Raw genomic sequence first — 16,831 nt, forward strand, 5'->3', positions numbered from 1 at the left:
CGCAGATATCGCCCGTGGTTCCTGCGTTTAAATGGAACGGGAAGGGGTGTGTCAGGATTCATCCATGTTCTCCTGATATTTCCTCCTAATACCTGAAACCCTTGGGGTCTGAAAACGAGAGAAGGGGATAGAGAAGCTTTGGTTGCCGTGGCAACTGCGGGTCACCAATTTGGGTTTTTGAGGATTTGGAAAGGGAGGATTTGCGTAACTACTCCTGAAAACACGTGATGGGTCGGATTCAAATTCAGTTGTTACTTATGATTCATACTCCTAGCCACATGCTTTGATTTTAGAAGGTTTACTCTGGGTGTAACGCAGAGATGCAAAATCTGAGCCAGGGTAATTGTTTAGAAAGCGAATGCAGTAATCTAGGCACTGTTTGAAGGGGTCTTGAACTAGAGTAGTGCTGTAGGATTGAAGAGGGGAAATAGGGGAAATAGGGGAAATTTGGAGGTAGTATCAGGGGCACTAATACTCGATTTCATATGGGGAATGAGGAAGGGGCCCTGAGCATCTTTAGGAGTAAGTCCAAACTCACCTTGGCTTACGATGATTTTTCTGGGTTCGTTTCTCACTTTCCGCACCCCTCCTCCACACACACCTCGAATTCTAGTCATGCCAAGTAGTTTGGTGTTCTATTTCCTAGAATATCGTCCTCACCTTTTTTTGTGATGTTAGGCAGGTTCCATCATTTCACTAAGCCCCTCAGTTTTTTCAACCTTAACATGGAAGAAAGTAATAGTACCAACCTCAGGATTGCTGTGGGGATTAAATTAGATAATTTATACTTCTAGTGCATAGTAAGGGCCTAATAAATATTAGCTGCTACTACTATTCTTATTGTACTTTTCATATTGTTTTGTTATTATACGTTTTGCTGTTTCTTCATCTAGACTTGAGATTTTTTAAATTAGAGGGGCAGTATCTTATTTATCTTTACATGGACTTGAAACATCAGTGGTTCGGTCTTTAATGGATCATTCATTTTGGCTGTTGCTGACATAGTTAAATTCATTTTTTACTTTAAAAGAGCTGACAGGTATAATGCATTTTGCTAATCAAATTATATTTATTAGATAAAAAGATAGCCGTTTTTCTGTACAACTCAGAAGACTGTGGATTAAGATGTACAGAAAGTAACTGATATCTCATCTTGTAATAGGTATGAGTGATTTCAGTGAAGAATTAAAAGGGCCTGTGACAGATGATGAAGAAGTGGAAACATCTGTGCTCAGTGGTGCAGGAATGCATTTTCCTTGGCTTCAAACATACGTAGAAACTGTGGGTAAGTAAAATAATAACATTGAGCCATTTTAACTTTAAGGAGGTGGTAAGATTCAATAGGGATACAAAATGAATAACCAGGCTGGTTTAATTTTCAAGAGGAATATGTGGAGGGTTTTTTGGCTAAAAGCCAAAAAAAATCTTTTTTCTTTTAGAATTCTTTGCCCTTGGATTAACAATAGATAGTCTGTATTATGCTAGATACACATTTTTTCCAGTAATACTTACTGAGCACTTTTATCTCTGGCATTGATTAAATATTGGGGAGTCATAGATGAAGATATGGTCTCTGCCATTGAGGAAAACATGCCTAGAAAGTGTTCAAGAAGTTGCTGTTGAATTGCATTGAAATTATTTCGAATAGAATTGATCGTGTAATAGATTTTTTTTTTTTGAGACAGAGTCTTGCTCTGTTGCCCACGCTGGAGTGCAGTGGCTAGATCTTGGCTCACTGCAACCTCTGCCTCCCAGGTTCAAGTGATTCTACTCAGCCTGCCGAGTAACTGAGATTACAGGTACCAGCCACCACGCCTGGCTAGTTTTTGTATTTTTAATAGAGACAGAGTTTCACCATGTTGGGCAGGCTGTTCTTGAACTCTTGACCTCAAGTGACCTGCCCACCTCAGCCTCCCAAAGTGGTGGGATTACAGGCGTGAGCCACTGCACCCGGCCTAGATAAAAGAGCATTTTCCCCCATTTTTATCTAATGTAAATGCAAGCATGTTTTTCTATGGGATAAAATTTCCCCCATTTTTATCTAATATAAATGCAAGTATGTTTTTCTATGGGATAAATTCCCTATAAGAATATATTTAATATAAGCATAAATAAAAGAAGCTATTATCTGTATGCTGGCATATTGAGTGGTATAGTCCTGGGATTACATTTGAACCAGCATTTTACTTACTGCCCTTAAATATGTGTTTTTTTGCCCAGCCTTTTCTCCGCTTGACAGAGATTCCTTGGCTCCTAAAATTTCGCTTCCATTTTTTTCTTTTGATCTAAGTATCATCCCATTTAATGATCTCAGTAAATTCTCAATACATTTTTGTGCTAGGCAGTTTAGGTAGGATGAAACTGAATCTCAAAGACATTAAACTCTTAAGTGGTATCAGGAGTCAAATCCAGGTTTGTCTGATCTCAAAGCTTCACTTTTAACGACTGAGATGCATTTTTAAAAATGAGACAATATATGTAAAGTACCTAGCATAGTATCTCATGCATAATGAGTGTTGAAAAATAATAGTGCCTTTCCTCTCCTCATTTTATTTTTGCTAGATTAATGCACATGGCTTAAGGCAGATTTGAATGAATGATACTTCAAAGGTAGTGCTACCGCATCCCTGGTAGGGAACAAACTAGTAATTTAAATTTCCTATAGTTAAGTCATACTTGGGTATGTTTCTGTTACCAGTGTTCTATAGAAAGTCTGAGTCAGTCTGCAAGCAGATAGGTTTAAGACCAAAGACCAAAATTTACATGCTTAGGAATATTTTATATGTCATGGATAGCCTGTTAAACCGAAAATACTTTTGGTCTGCAATGAGAAAATACTTGCAATTAATATTGACATTGTGCTGGTAATTAACCATAATAGGAAAACAAAATTGCCTAACAATTGCTCTATTTATTTTTTATGCTGGTAGATATCTTTTGGCATTTTGAAGGGCATGCCCAGCAACCCCCTTAGAATAAAAACTTTGAAGACAGGGCCAGCCTGGATTGAAGCTGTATGATGAGTACCTGCGATAGTGCTTGGGACACAGTGGTGCCCAAAAAATATTTGTTGACAGATTGATAAGTTTCCAGATTCTTTGAGTAGCATATTAGAAGTTAGGTTGATGACACTAGTTCTTTATTGTACATCTCTATTCCATGTAAAAATGTGTTTTCCTTGACAATTTTTTTTTCTTAAAGTCATCAGGATCAAGTAAGACTATCTTTTGCTCATTAAAGAATGAAATGAGAGGAGAACTTTTCCTGAGGTAGCTAGGCTAGGTTGGAAGACAAAAGTATTTTCCAAGCATTTAGGTATAGTTATCTAAAGTCGATTTATAATCTCAGTTGTGAAAGCTTGAGCGATAGAAGGGAGCTTAGCCTGAGAACAGTTCTCTCCTTTAGGTAAATAAGGGATGTTTTAAGGACGAGGTGTTTTGTCAGTTTCCTAGGCTAGCTGGCTGGTATTGCCACTGATGCTGAGCAGCTTTGGTGTAGATCTCATAAAATGCAGCTTCTGATTGAGAGAGCTGGGCATAGTACTCTGTAGTTGTAATGAGATTCCAGGTGATACTTCTGCTGCATGCCAGGACCACATTGAGTAGCAAGGGCAGGTCCCCAGGTGATTTGTATGTACATTCAAAAGTCTGAGAACACTAGTCTAGCACAGTAGTCTTCAAACTTTTCACTTTTGTATCCCCTACTTTTTTCTGAAAAATTGAGTACTACCTTGCATAGTTTTAAGGAATCATCTGAAAAAATTTTATTGTATGTTTAATATTTGCAAGAGATATAATTTCCAGCATGTTGGTATTTTTAAATAACTATATATTACTTTATATGGGATGGAGTCCAAATAGCACAGGAATGGCATAGGGTTTTAATACCTTGCATTATTCATTTTAAAAAAAATTATGAAAAAGCTTTTAATAGATGGACATTTTATGCTCCTTTTTGTTGTACTTCTTGCAATAAAAGTATGTATCAATATTTATACTTTTTTTGTTTATATCCTGTAAGTTTTAAGAATTAAAACTTTTTCTAGGTTGAGACATTGCTATCATTAATAGTTGTACACAGCTGATCAATATAACGTGTATTAAAAGTGTTGTTGGCCAGGTGTGGTGGCTCAGGCTCATAATCCCAGCACTTTGGGAGGCCAAAAGGAAGGATCACTTGAACCCAGGAGGTCGAGGCTATGGTGAGCTATGATTGTGCTAGTGCGGTCCAGCCTGGGTGACAGAGCAAGACTCTTTTTTTTTTTTTTAATAAAGTTATCTAAAACTTTTCCCCAATTTTTTATGTATTTGTGGGTGACTTTTATGTATTTCTAGAATGAGAAAACATTTAGCATTGATTCTATTATATTTTTTTAACTGACATAAATTCTGAGAAACCTTAGTCACATAAGTAAGTAGATGGCAGTGAATGGAGTTTAATTATAGCCGTCTATCAGGTCCTTGAATTTTTTCTAAATTATTGATGAAAAATTGCATAATGATTTATTGTAAAAAATTATGTTGTTCTGCAGTTTTGATGAGCAAAGAATTGGGAATTGCCTAACTTGCAAAAGGAGATGTTAGAGTTATTTACTTTTTCAACACCTGTGTTTTCACCTTCAGATAGTATGTAATGATTTTGATTGTGAAGCTTTGACTATGTAGGCACAGCTGTCTAGGAGATTAACTTGTGGAAAGAGTATGTAAGGAAATCAAATATCTGCAAGTTAATTGTTTTAAAAGTATCTTTGTAAAGTACCTGTTGGTCTTTGTGTACTTACTGGGGTACAATTACCTAGCTGGACTAGAGGGGTCTCATAGTTACGTGGGAAGATAAGAAGATGTAGCAATGTAACTAGTCATTCATATAATAGCACTGTATCTAAGCCCAAATGTTCTTAACATTGGGATTGCCAATACTTTAGAGATATAAATGCTAATTTTTGCAACTGTTTTAATCTCATTTGTATATAATATCATTGAGTTACTAGGAATTTGGTCCTTAAAAAATAAAAGCCCACTTGGAGTTTGTAGAACATGGGTAGGTAATAAAGACCATGTTTGCCTAGAATGACCCTGGCATTTTACCCATTCTAAATACCTGGGACTGTGCTTTTGGGGGCCTGTTTGAGAGATTCTCCCCAAATTATTTAGTACAAGGATGAAAGGATGATTGAATCAGATTTAAAGGATCTGGTGACTCTAGTAGCCCCCAAACATCAAATTAGAAATGTTTTTATCTGCTAAAAATAATTAATATAATGTAGAAGGGTTTGTTTCAAGTGAAGCTGGCTTTGGTACTGGGAAGGGGCCGGGTCAAGTAATGCCTACTGTTTACTTGTTAAAACTTCTTATCAGAAGTAAGTTTTTTGAATAGTTGAACTGGAGCCACTTGGATAAAAACTCGCTTCTTTTTCGTTTTTATAGCCATTGGTGGGAGAAGGAGGAAGGATTTTGCTCAGACAACAAGTGCTTGTTTAAGTTTTATCCAAGAAGCTCTGCTGAAGCACCAATGGCAGCAAGCTGCAGAATACATGTACAGTTATTTTCAGACCTTGGAAGATTCAGATAGCTACAAAAGGCAGGCTGCACCTGAGGTAAATAAAATTTGAGTTTGCTGGAAGAAATGATAGATTCCCAGAAGTTTATGCCTACAGCTTCACCTACAGTAGCTTTTACAGAATCTCAGTGATTTTGCTAAAAGCTACTAAAACTACTTTTGAGTGGAGAGTTTGTATTGGGACCTTTCTTGCACACTTCTTTTTACCTCTTATTTTAAAGGAGACTAAAATGTTCATTCCAATAATTCTTCCTTTTCCCCCCCTTTATGGATGTTTCCCATCATCATGTAAAAATTTTGTTATTCTATCTTTTTTTTTTTTTTTTGAGACGGAGTCTTGCTCTGTCGCCAGGCTGGAGTGAAGTAGCGCGATCTCGGCTCACTGCAATCTCGTACGTCCTGGGTTCAAGTGATTCCCCTGCCTCAGCCTCCTGAGTAGCTGGGACTACAGGCGTGTACCACCACGCCCGGCTAATTTTTTGTATTTTGGTAGAGACGGGGTTTCACCAGGTTGGCCAGGACGGTCTCAATCTCTTGACCTCGTGATCCGCCTGCCTCGGCCTCCCAAAGTGCTGGGATTACAGGTGTGAGCCACCACGCCCAGCCTATTCTATCTTAAAATCATCTCTTGACCCAAACTTCCCCCATAGACTATGCTTCATTGTTTTACTCTCTTTCAGCAAAACTTCTTGAAAGAGTTGTTCTCTTTTTCCAACTAGAGTGATCCTTTTTTTTTCATTTTATCAAGACGTTGTTTATACGCCATCACCCACTTAAATTGTACAATTCAATGTATTTTCATACATTTACAGAGTTGTGCAACCAACCATTACCACACTCTAAATTTAGAACCTTTTTTTTCTCCCATGAAACCAAAACCCTGTACCTACTTGCAGTCTTTCCCCATTCCTCCTCACAGCTGCCGGACACTGGCAGCCACTAATCTATTACTTTCTTTTTCTTTTTTTGTTTTCTTTTGAAACAGAGTCTTGCTCTGTCGCCCAGGCTGGAGTGCAGTGGCATGATGTCTGCTCACTGCAACCTCCAGCTCCTGTGTTCAAGTGATTCTTGTACCTCAGCCTCTTGGGTGGCTGGGATTACAGGCATGCACCACCACACCTATCTAGTTTTTTGTATTTTTAGTGGAGACTGGGTTTCACTCTGTTGGCCAGGCAGGTCTTGAACTCCTGGCCTCAAGTGATCTGTCCACCTCGGCCTCCCCAAAGTGCTGGTATATTGCAAGCGTGAGCCACTATGCCCAGCCTAATCTATTTTCTATTCTGGACATTTCATATAAGTGGTTTTGTACAATATGTGGCCTTTTGTAAATGGTTTCTTTCACTTGGCATAATGTTTTCATGGTTTATCCATGTTGTAGCATGTATAAGTACTTCATTACTTTTATTGCCAAATAATCTGTCATATGGAAATACCATGTTTTATTTGTCCATTTATCAGTTGTTAGACACTTAGGTTGTTTTTGCTTTTCGGTTATTGGAAATAATGCTTCTGCGAACATTTGTGTACAGGTTTTTGTGTGGACGTTTGTTTTAATTTCTCCTGGGTCTACACCTGGGAGTGGAATTGCTGGTCATATGGTAACACTATGTTTAGCCTCTTGAGGAACTGCCAGACTGTTTTCCAAAGTGGCCATACCATTTATATTCTCACCAGCAATATCTGAGGCTTCTAATTTCTCTAATCCTTGCCAATATTTTGTTATTGTCCTGTCTTACTGATAATAGTCATCCTTGTGGTTGTGAAGTGGCATCATCCTGGTTATGATTTGCGTTTCTCTAATGACTAATGATTCAGAGTGAGCTTTTTAAAACATATCAGATCATGTCACTCCTCTGCTGAAAACACTGTAATAGCTTTCCATTTCATTCAGTAAAAGCCAAAGTCATAATTGCCTATAAATTCCTATGTGATGTGCTCACTTCCTTTCCTTGTTTGACCTCTCTGACTTCATCTCCTGAAACAGGTGGAGCATTCCGAATTCAAAAATGTGAAAACCAGAATGCTTCAAAGCTTTTTCATTACTGACATGAGATAGTGACACCTTTGCTTTCTAATGGTTCAATGTATACAAATTTTGTTTCATGCACAAAATTTTAAGAATATTATATAAAATTACCTTCAGGCTATGTGTATAGGTGTATATGAAACATAAGTGAATTTCATGTTTAGCCTTTGGTCCTATCCCCAGTCTCATTATGTATATACAAATATTTAAAAAGCGGAAAAAATTTCAAGTCTGAAACATTTCTGGTCCCAACGATTTCAGATAAGGGATACTCAACCTGTATTATCCTGCTTGTTTTTTCTTTTCCATCCTCACTGGTCTCCTTGTTCTTACTTGAATGGGCCAGGCATATTCCTGACTGATTGCCTTTGCCTTAACCAGTTCTTGGAAAGCTCTTTCTTCAGCTATCACTGCAGCTACCCTCCTTCAAGGCCCCTTTTCATTGAGGCCTACTTTGACTATTTAAAATTGCAATTGCCTTACTCCAACTGCAACCTGCACTTTCTGAATGGCACTCCTGATCTCCTTGTCCTGCTGCATTCTTTTCCTCTAACACTTGACAATTTAATTATATTTCTTGGTTATTGTTTGTCTCTCTACATAGAATGTAAATTTCACAGGGCAGGGTTAAAACAGTGCCTGGCATATACTGCTAAATTTCTTCGGTAAAAGACAGTTTACCCACAAATAACTTGACATGAGTGTCTCATAGGTTTTACTAACACAGTCACCATTGCATCAATTAGTTATCTTCTAGAGCAAAAAAAAAAAAAAAAAAAAAAGAAGCTGAAAAAAAAGTTTAACCATTCATTGAAAATTTAATTTATGGACTTAAGTTACATACTCCTGTAAAACATTGAACATGTTACAGCCTCTTGTTGCCCAGATTTTGTTTTGTAAAATGAAGGAATTGGATCAATGGTTTTTGAGCACTTCTTTGGCTCTCTTTGGATCACCTAGGGCTTTCATTCAAAGTATAAATTCCTTTACACCACCCCTGTCTATTGAGTCAGAGTATCTTTTATTTGTATTTTTTTATTTTTTGAGATGGAGTCTCACTCACTTTGTCACCCAGGCTGGAGTGCAGTGGCACGATCTCGGCTCGCTGCAAGCTCCGCCTCCCGCCACGACGCCTGGCTAATTTTTTGTATTTTTAGTAGAGACGGGGTTTCACCATGTTAGCCAGGATGGTCTCAATCTCCTGACCTCGTGATCCACCCGTCTCGGCCTCCCAAAATCCTGGGATTACAGGTGTAAGCCACCGCGCCTGGCCCAGAATATCTATTTTTAACAGGTGTCCCATGTAATTATTGTGTACACTGGTGGTGAGAATAGCTATAATAATCTCAAAGTTTTCTTTTTTTTTTTTTTCCTGCTTTTTTTTCCCCCCTGCATTTACTCATCCCTGGTGGTAGGTGATCCAAGACCCAGGTTTTCCTTAAGCTCCCAAATACTACAGTGTGGTATTCTACAAATGAAATCTTGATATCTCTGAGTTGGGAAGATGAGGATCATTATACCAAATGATAATATGTGTATCATATATAACTATAGCAGTGATAGTGTGTGTATCCACATATAACCAATATGTATGTTCATAGAAATAATTGATTTACAGTTCAGTTTAATTTACTTTGAAGTTGGTATTATTGATTACTTTAAATTGAGGTTAGCGAAATAGAGATTTGCTCTCATGAAAAAAGAGCTCCAAGTTCTGCCGCCAAAGTTTTGGTGATCTGAGGATAAAATATTTTTTTATTAAGATTTGTCCATAGCTAATCAAAATTCTTAAATTGGCGTTCTAAATATAGAATAAATGTAGTCAATACTTGTAGAATTTGATGGGCTCTCAGGAAATGTGTAGTTTGTTGCCCTCATTTTGCAGATGATGAAGATGAGGCTGAGACCAATGAAGAAGCCAATATTATTAGAACCCAAATTTTCTGACTTTAATATTCTTCCTTCTATACCAATTAAACATTTTATATTAAATATGTATCTTAACTGCCTACTTTCTTTAAACTACTAAATTAATAATGATGCTATTATACTATCTGATATTTTAATAGAAATGTGAAAGGTTAAAACTATTGTATCACATAAGGAAGTAGTATTAATTTTACATGGCAAAGTAGAGTAAAATGTTGACAGTAGTGGTCTCTAGGAAAAGGAATCACAGGTTATTAATGTTGTAATCAGGAAAACAATATCTTAGACAGAAATTGGTTAAGGCAAAAATTTTACATTTTGGCAGTAATTTCTGCTTTGACAGATTATTTGGAAGCTCGGAAGTGAAATTCTATTTTATCATCCCAAAAGCAACATGGAGAGTTTCAATACTTTTGCTGACCGGATGAAAAATATTGGCGTCATGAATTATTTAAAGGTGAGAATATGGGCTTTGTGAATTTACACTTGCAGTATTCTTTTTTTTTTTTAATTGCTTGTGTCAGTGATAAGGTAGTTAACCTAAAAAATGTGGGACAAGGATAAGACATTCTGGATAAATAAGAGAAACTGAAAGAAAAGAGCGTTATGAGAACCATTTACTTCTTGATTTTCAGGCGCCTCCTGTGTTCTCTGACTAAAAATTCCTTTTCTTTGTATATTTCTTCTGGCTGCCAAAACCAGTTATTCAGAGATTGCAGTGGTATGATGATGGGCCAGATTCTAAAATGTTTGCTGAAGTCACTTGAGCTTAGAGTTGGTGTTTAGAAAAGGAAAGAGCTAAACAAGTTGGGAATTTAAATACGTGAAAATATTTTAATACTCCTAATGTTTAGGTGGAATCTTCACCTCCAAGTTCATATATCCTTTTGTAAAAGTCTTATCCAAAAAGATTGAGACATTTTCAAAATATTGTATCTCCCTCTCTATGTTTTTGTCTCAAAGAGCACTTTTTCAATACAGGTTTATAAATGCTTTGCTTTAAAAAAATGTTTTGAGTGTCTATTTATGTGCCAGATGCTCTTATGATTTTGTTCTCTGGTAGACCAGGTATACTGTGAGTGGAAATTAAATGGGGGCAGTTTACGGTTCTACTTAAGAAAAAGCTTTCTAACTAAACAATTGGAAATGGGAATGGCCTACCCTGATGTGTGCTCTGCGTCTCTTTTTTCAGGTCTAAACTGGATAGCCATTTGATTGGGGAGGGAGTGTGAAGATTAAACTGTTGGTTAGGTCCCTTTTGGCTCATAGAATCTACTCAGTTGAAGTAAAGAAACTGAAAGGGAACCTCATTTCTCAATAAGAGTCTGAGAGTGATAATTAGGATAGATAATAAAACATTTTTTTGTTGTTAATAATTTTAAAAACACTTATTGCCGCTTACCAGGCAATGTGCTAGACATGGTTCTTATAGTAGAGGAAGATCATGTAAATGGAATGAAGTGTTATGGGTACCATAGTGGAAATGTAACAAATGGTGAGAAGATAAAGGAGAAAATGGGCAGTTCTCTGGAACTAGAGAGGGTTGGGATTTAATGGGTAGGGGAATCAGGAAAAGAATGAAAGTGATACTTGAGATAAGTTTGCAAAAGCAATTGGCCATTCACTAGGCAGATTAGGGGAAAGGGCAGCCCTGCATGGCGGGGGTTATAAAGAGTTTAAAAGCCCTACATCCAATAATTTAGTTACTCTAAAAATCACTTGGGTAGAAGTTGAGGGAAGTAGGCTGGGCCCTGTGTGCCATACCCAAGGAACTTGGATTTTAATTCTGTAGTCAGTGGGAGCCATTGAAGGAGTTTATGCAAATGACTAACAAGATGAGATTTCTTTGGTAGCCACTTGAAAGATGGATTGTAGGGAGGCAGGAATGGAGAGGCCAGTTGACAAATTATTGCAGTACTTTGGCTCTACCCATATGATTAATTGTAGTTCTCATTATTCTCCTCTTTAATGTCTTCCCTTTTTGTAATACTCATTCTTTGTATAATTTTTCTTCCTGCTTCTCCTGTATCAGGGATACACTTTCCTCTCCATCTGAACTGAAGCCATTCTTCAGCATCCCTTATTAAGATATTTTCTCTAGGCTGATATAACATGTATAAAATAGTAATATTTGTTGAATGTCTGCTATGAGCCAAACTATTAGGTGATTTGCAAGTATTATCTCATTTAATCTTGAAAACACCCTTCTGAAGGGGCAGTAATGTTCCGTAAAACAAATGAGACTCACAAAGAGTGAATAATTTACCCAGGTTTATTTAGTTTTTAAGTGGTGTATGAACCAAGACACTCCATCTTCAAATCCTTTTTTTTCCCCACTATATCACACTGTCTTTTGTTTGTAAGTTTACATAATTTAGCTCATATTTACATAATGTTGTTTCCTATGTCTTACTTCTTTGCCAGATTGTACCCAACATCAAAATTTTCCATGTCAAGTTATTTGTATCCTACCAAGGTCTTTGCCCAGCATGTATTATGTATTTACTGAGCTTTTTGACTAATGGTTATCTAATGGCTTAAATGGCGGTGTGCCCTTATTATTTTTGCAGATCTCCTTACAACATGCATTATACCTTCTGCATCATGGAATGCTTAAAGATGCTAAGAGAAATTTGAGTGAGGCAGAGACATGGAGACATGGTGAAAATACGTCTTCCCGGGAAATATTAATCAACCTTATTCAGGCCTATAAAGGGCTTTTACAGTATTATACCTGGTCTGAAAAGAAGATGGAATTGTCAAAGCTTGGTAAGTGAATACAGGTAAACTTTTTCTTATGATGAGACTGAGGGGCAGAGGGATCTTAAGGAGTAATCTAGTAATTTCCCTATTGACTTCATCCAGATATTACGGAGAACGGACTTTTTATGGATTTAAAATTCTTGATCCTTTATAATATTTCTGATATATAAAAAGCTTCAGTCATAAATTAGATGGTTCATAATTAAGTTTATGATCATTTTAGGTTCATTGCTGTTTTGAATGTGATTTAGTCCAGGATAAACACAGCCAGACATTAGAGCAGTGGAGACAGGTTTGATTCAGTAACTACTGACAGGAGGAAGAGCTAAACTCCATTCCAGTTTCTATGGAGGTGACTTGGGGTTGTAAAGGGTGGGGGTGGGGAGCTTAAAAAGCAGAAGGCAGAACCACCAGTAAATTCTTCTGGAGTTTTCCCAGGCAAACATTTCAAGAGGGGCTGGGGTCATCCTGGGGATGTGGCCTTGAGCTGTTAGAAACTATGTTAGTGTTCTAGAAACTATGTTCAAGTATTTATTGGCCAAGTTTGAGGCCTAGTCCAGAAGAGAGCTCAGAGGAGCCTGGCTGGAGTTTGGTCAAGAAGAAAGTCTTTGCCAATTTCTAAGAAAGGCTACAGATTTTCTTCAGCAGTCATTATTACATATAATAAACATTTCTTCCTGTGTGCCTAGAATGGAGTTTAATTTACTTTGTAATGTTATTTCTCAGAATAATATGTTTAAAGAATAGGTCAAGATGGTCATTTCATTTTTGTGTAAAGGTTATAATGGACAATTTTCTTGATTTATTGACTATACCAGAAGTTGACCATTCAGTTCTCAAACTGATTCCGCTTCTCTTAACCTTCAATGGTGTTATCATCTTCATTTATGCCCAGATTTGCATTCACTGGAACTGTATGATTCTTTGCAATTCGCTTGCCTTGTATAGTTTCTCCGTAGGGGATAATCCTCGAGATTAACCTAATCTCTATGATTAACCCCTTTCTGTTTTCATCCTCCTCCATATCTTAGTCCTAGTATTTATCACTTCTTATGTGGTAAGCAGTATTTCCTTATTATCCTTATGTGATAAGTGGTATTTCCTTGGTCTCTGGGCATGTAGTTTCACTAATTTCGATTCCCTTCCCTCTTCTTTCAAGATACTCTGAAATGCTCTCTTCATCATGATAATCTTGTGAGGCCTTTGTAGAGTCTCCTCTTCTAGAATGCTCTCTACTCTTCAAGACACATTGGATCGCTGTCCCAACCCCTCATTCTTACACCTTAAACTTAATATATCAGCTGCATGTTCAGCCTGAATCATTTGGCTATTCATCTCTTGCTTTCTAATTGTGCTAAGTTTTTTCATGTGTATTTTATTAGTCCAGATATCTTCCCGTTTAGACTAATCAATGTGTGATGTAATATTCCTCTATTTCTTTTGTTAGTCTTGTCATATTTTCTGGTGTAATATTTCTTTTTCAAAACTTACTCATTGATTAGGTTAGTTTTAAAGTCAGTATTTACTTTTCTTCTTATACATGGTTAGGTAAAACTCAAGCAAATATCTGATGATTAAAGCTGTTGGAACATCGCATTTGTAACGTTACTCTTGTGGATAGATGACTCAGTACCTTTCCGTAGCTGACAGTTCTGTAGCAACAATAGATGATGATGGGATAATATGTAGAGCTCTTAGATGATCATTCACCTCAAGTGTCTATTTAACGAGAAAAAAAGTTAGGACTAGTTCTTTATAACCAAACTCATGGGCACTTACCATGTGAACTTGTACTTGGAGTCAGCTTGGGACTTTCTTGCTGCTATGTGGCTCTGTCTTGGTTGGGATTGATGCACTTGGTGACTAGGAACCTCCTTCTATAATAAATTCAAACCCAATTTATACTCAGGGATCTGTCTCTTTCTCTTTGAGACAGAGTCTTGCTGTCTCAGTCTGGAGTCTCTTGCTGTCAGGCTGGAGTGCAGTGGTGTGATCACGGCTCATTGCAGCCTCGACCTCCTGGGCTCAAGTGATCCTCCCACCTCAGCCTCCCAAGGACCTGGGACTACAGGTGTGCACCATCAAATTTTTTTTGTGTGAAGATGGGGTCTTACTGTGTTGCTCAGGCTGGTCTTGAACCCCTGGGCTCAAGCAATCCTCCTGCCTCTGCCTTCCAAACTGCTAGGATTACAGGCATGAACCATCATGCCCAGCCCTTTTTTTAAAAAATTTTTTTCCATATCATGTCTTATCTACTTTCCTATCACCTCATTTCTAAGTTCATATTGATATGTATTTAACTGATCCACTGGGAAAAAGATACCAGTGCCTCTGTTTGGTTTGCAGTATCTTGTGCTTCTAATAGCTATTTTTGAAAGACTTGAGTAACTTTCTTTGTAAACCTTTAAGATTGAGAAATAGATACAGAAAAAGCATATAAAACAAATGTGAGATATAATGAATAAATTTAAAATGGACATTCACATAACCACCACCCAGATTAAGAAACACAAAATACTGTCACCCTAACCTAAAATTCTCCCTGTGTGCCTTCCTGACCGCATTTCCTCCCATTCTCTCTCAAGAAAATCCCTGTCCTGACTTATGGTAATCACTCACTGGTTTTTCTTTATACTCTTTCCACTCATGTATACATTTGTAAACAATGTGATTTAGTTTTGCCTATATCTGAATGCTATATTTGGAGTCATACTGTATATATTCTTTTAGGCCTTGCATATTTTGTTCAAAATCAGTTTTAAGATAATACATGTTATTGGATGTAGCTCTAATTTATTCGTTTTTTATGGTTATAAAATATTTTATTTTATGATAGTCACACTATTCCTTCTATTACTGATGGCCATTTAGGTTACTATTTTGGGCTATTATAAATAATTCTGCTTTGAAATGAACCCCTATTAATTTCTGTATACCGGTGCACATAAGTATGCATTTCTAGGAGTAGAATTGTCATAGAATATGTTTTGTGCGTCTTTAACTTTGGTACATGATATACTAAACTCTTTCCAAAGAGGTTACCAATTTGTACTTTACTGACAATCTGATTAGAGTTTTCTTTTGTTTGTATTCTCCTCAACATTTGTTATTGTCAAAGTTTTCATATCAGCCAATTTGTTGGGTGTAGTGATCTCTCATGGTTTTTTTTCTTTATAGCTTTATTGAGAATTAAGATATAATTCACATACCATACAAATTCACCCACTTAAAATATACAACTCAGTGGTTTTTAGTATATTCATAGAGTTGTAACCATCAGTACAATATTAGAATATTTTCATGACCCTAAAAAGAAACCCTGTGCTCTCCCATTTCTCCCCACCCCTCCAGTCCTAGGCAACCACTAATCTGCTTTCTGCCTCTAGAGATTTGCCTGTTCTGGACATTTCATACAAATGGAATCATACAGTATGTGGTCTTCTTTTACTTAGCATAATTTTTTTTTCCCTAACAGAAAATTTTGACAAAGAAAGCATAATGTTTTTAATGTTATAGCATGTAATGGTACTTCATTTCTATTACTGAATAGAATTCCATTGTTTGTATATACTATGTCTTAGGTATTCATTCATCAGTTGATGAACAATTAGATTGTTTCTACTTTTGCCTATTTTGAATAACATTGCTGTGAACATTTATGTACAAGTTTTTGTATGGACATGTGTTTTTATTTCTCTTGGGTATATACCTAAGAGAGAAATTGCTGGGTCATATAACTCTAAGTTTATCCTTTTTAAGAACCACTGGACTGTTTTCCAAAGCAATTGCACTATTTTACATTCCCAGTAGCGGTGTATGAGGGTACAAATTTCTCCACATCCTCACCAACACTTGCCATTATCTGTCTTTTCTATTATAGTCATCCTGATGGGTGTGAAATGGCATCTTGTAGTTTTGATTTGCATTTTCCTGGGTGTTAATGATGTTGAGCATCTTTTCATGTGCTTATGGGCCATTTGTATATCATTTTTGGAGAAATTTTCATTCAGATCTTTTGCTCATATTTTAATTACCTGCTTTTAGATTATTGAGTTGTTGTAAGAGTACTTTAGTTGTTCTAGACAGAATTCTCTTATCAGATATATCAGATTCATGACTTGGAAATATTTTCACCTTTTCTGTGTGTTTTCACTATCTTTTTATTTTATTTTACTATTATTATTTTTTGAGACGGAGTCTCACTCTGTCACCGAGGCAGGAGTGCAAGTGGCGCAATCTCAGCTCACTGCAACCTCTGGCTCCCAGGTTCAAGTGATTCTCCTGCCTCAGCCTCCCGAGTAGGTGGGATTAGAGGCGCCTGCCACCACGCCCAGCTAATTTTTGTGTTTTTAGTAGAGATGGGGTTTCACCATGTTGGCCAGGCTGGTCTCGAACTCCTGACCTCAAGTGATCTGCCCACCTCAGCCTCCCAAAGTGTTGGAATTACAGATGTGAGCCACTGTGCCTGGCCTTCTTTTCACTATCTTGATGGTGTCCTTTGAAGCATAAAAGTGTTTCATTTGATGAGGTTTAATTTAACTGTTTCTTCTTTTG

At 37.0% G+C, this 16,831-nt stretch overlaps 1 protein-coding gene across 8 annotated transcripts in view; it reads left to right on the forward strand.

Moving 5' to 3' along the window:
* The window catches only part of TAF1A (TATA-box binding protein associated factor, RNA polymerase I subunit A), a 35,366-nt gene that overhangs the window by 438 nt on the left and 18,097 nt on the right, over nt 1-16,831 (forward strand). For 2 of the 8 annotated variants that reach the window (XM_063809979.1, XM_003308755.6), the window contains exons 2-5: nt 1,163-1,285; nt 5,427-5,596; nt 9,858-9,971; nt 12,085-12,283. In XM_063809979.1, the coding sequence (XP_063666049.1) occupies nt 1,165-1,285; nt 5,427-5,596; nt 9,858-9,971; nt 12,085-12,283 (604 nt within the window). In that variant the 5' untranslated portion in view covers nt 1,163-1,164. Of the gene's footprint in view, nt 1-1,162; nt 1,286-5,426; nt 5,597-9,839; nt 9,972-12,084; nt 12,284-16,831 lie in introns of all 8 variants that reach the window. The other 6 variants (XM_063809991.1, XM_063809988.1, XM_009441528.4 and 3 more) reach the window with 4 other exon arrangements.

Source organism: Pan troglodytes, chromosome 1, assembly GCF_028858775.2.
Source record: "Pan troglodytes isolate AG18354 chromosome 1, NHGRI_mPanTro3-v2.0_pri, whole genome shotgun sequence".
In the NCBI taxonomy this organism is placed as follows: domain Eukaryota; kingdom Metazoa; phylum Chordata; class Mammalia; order Primates; family Hominidae; genus Pan; species Pan troglodytes.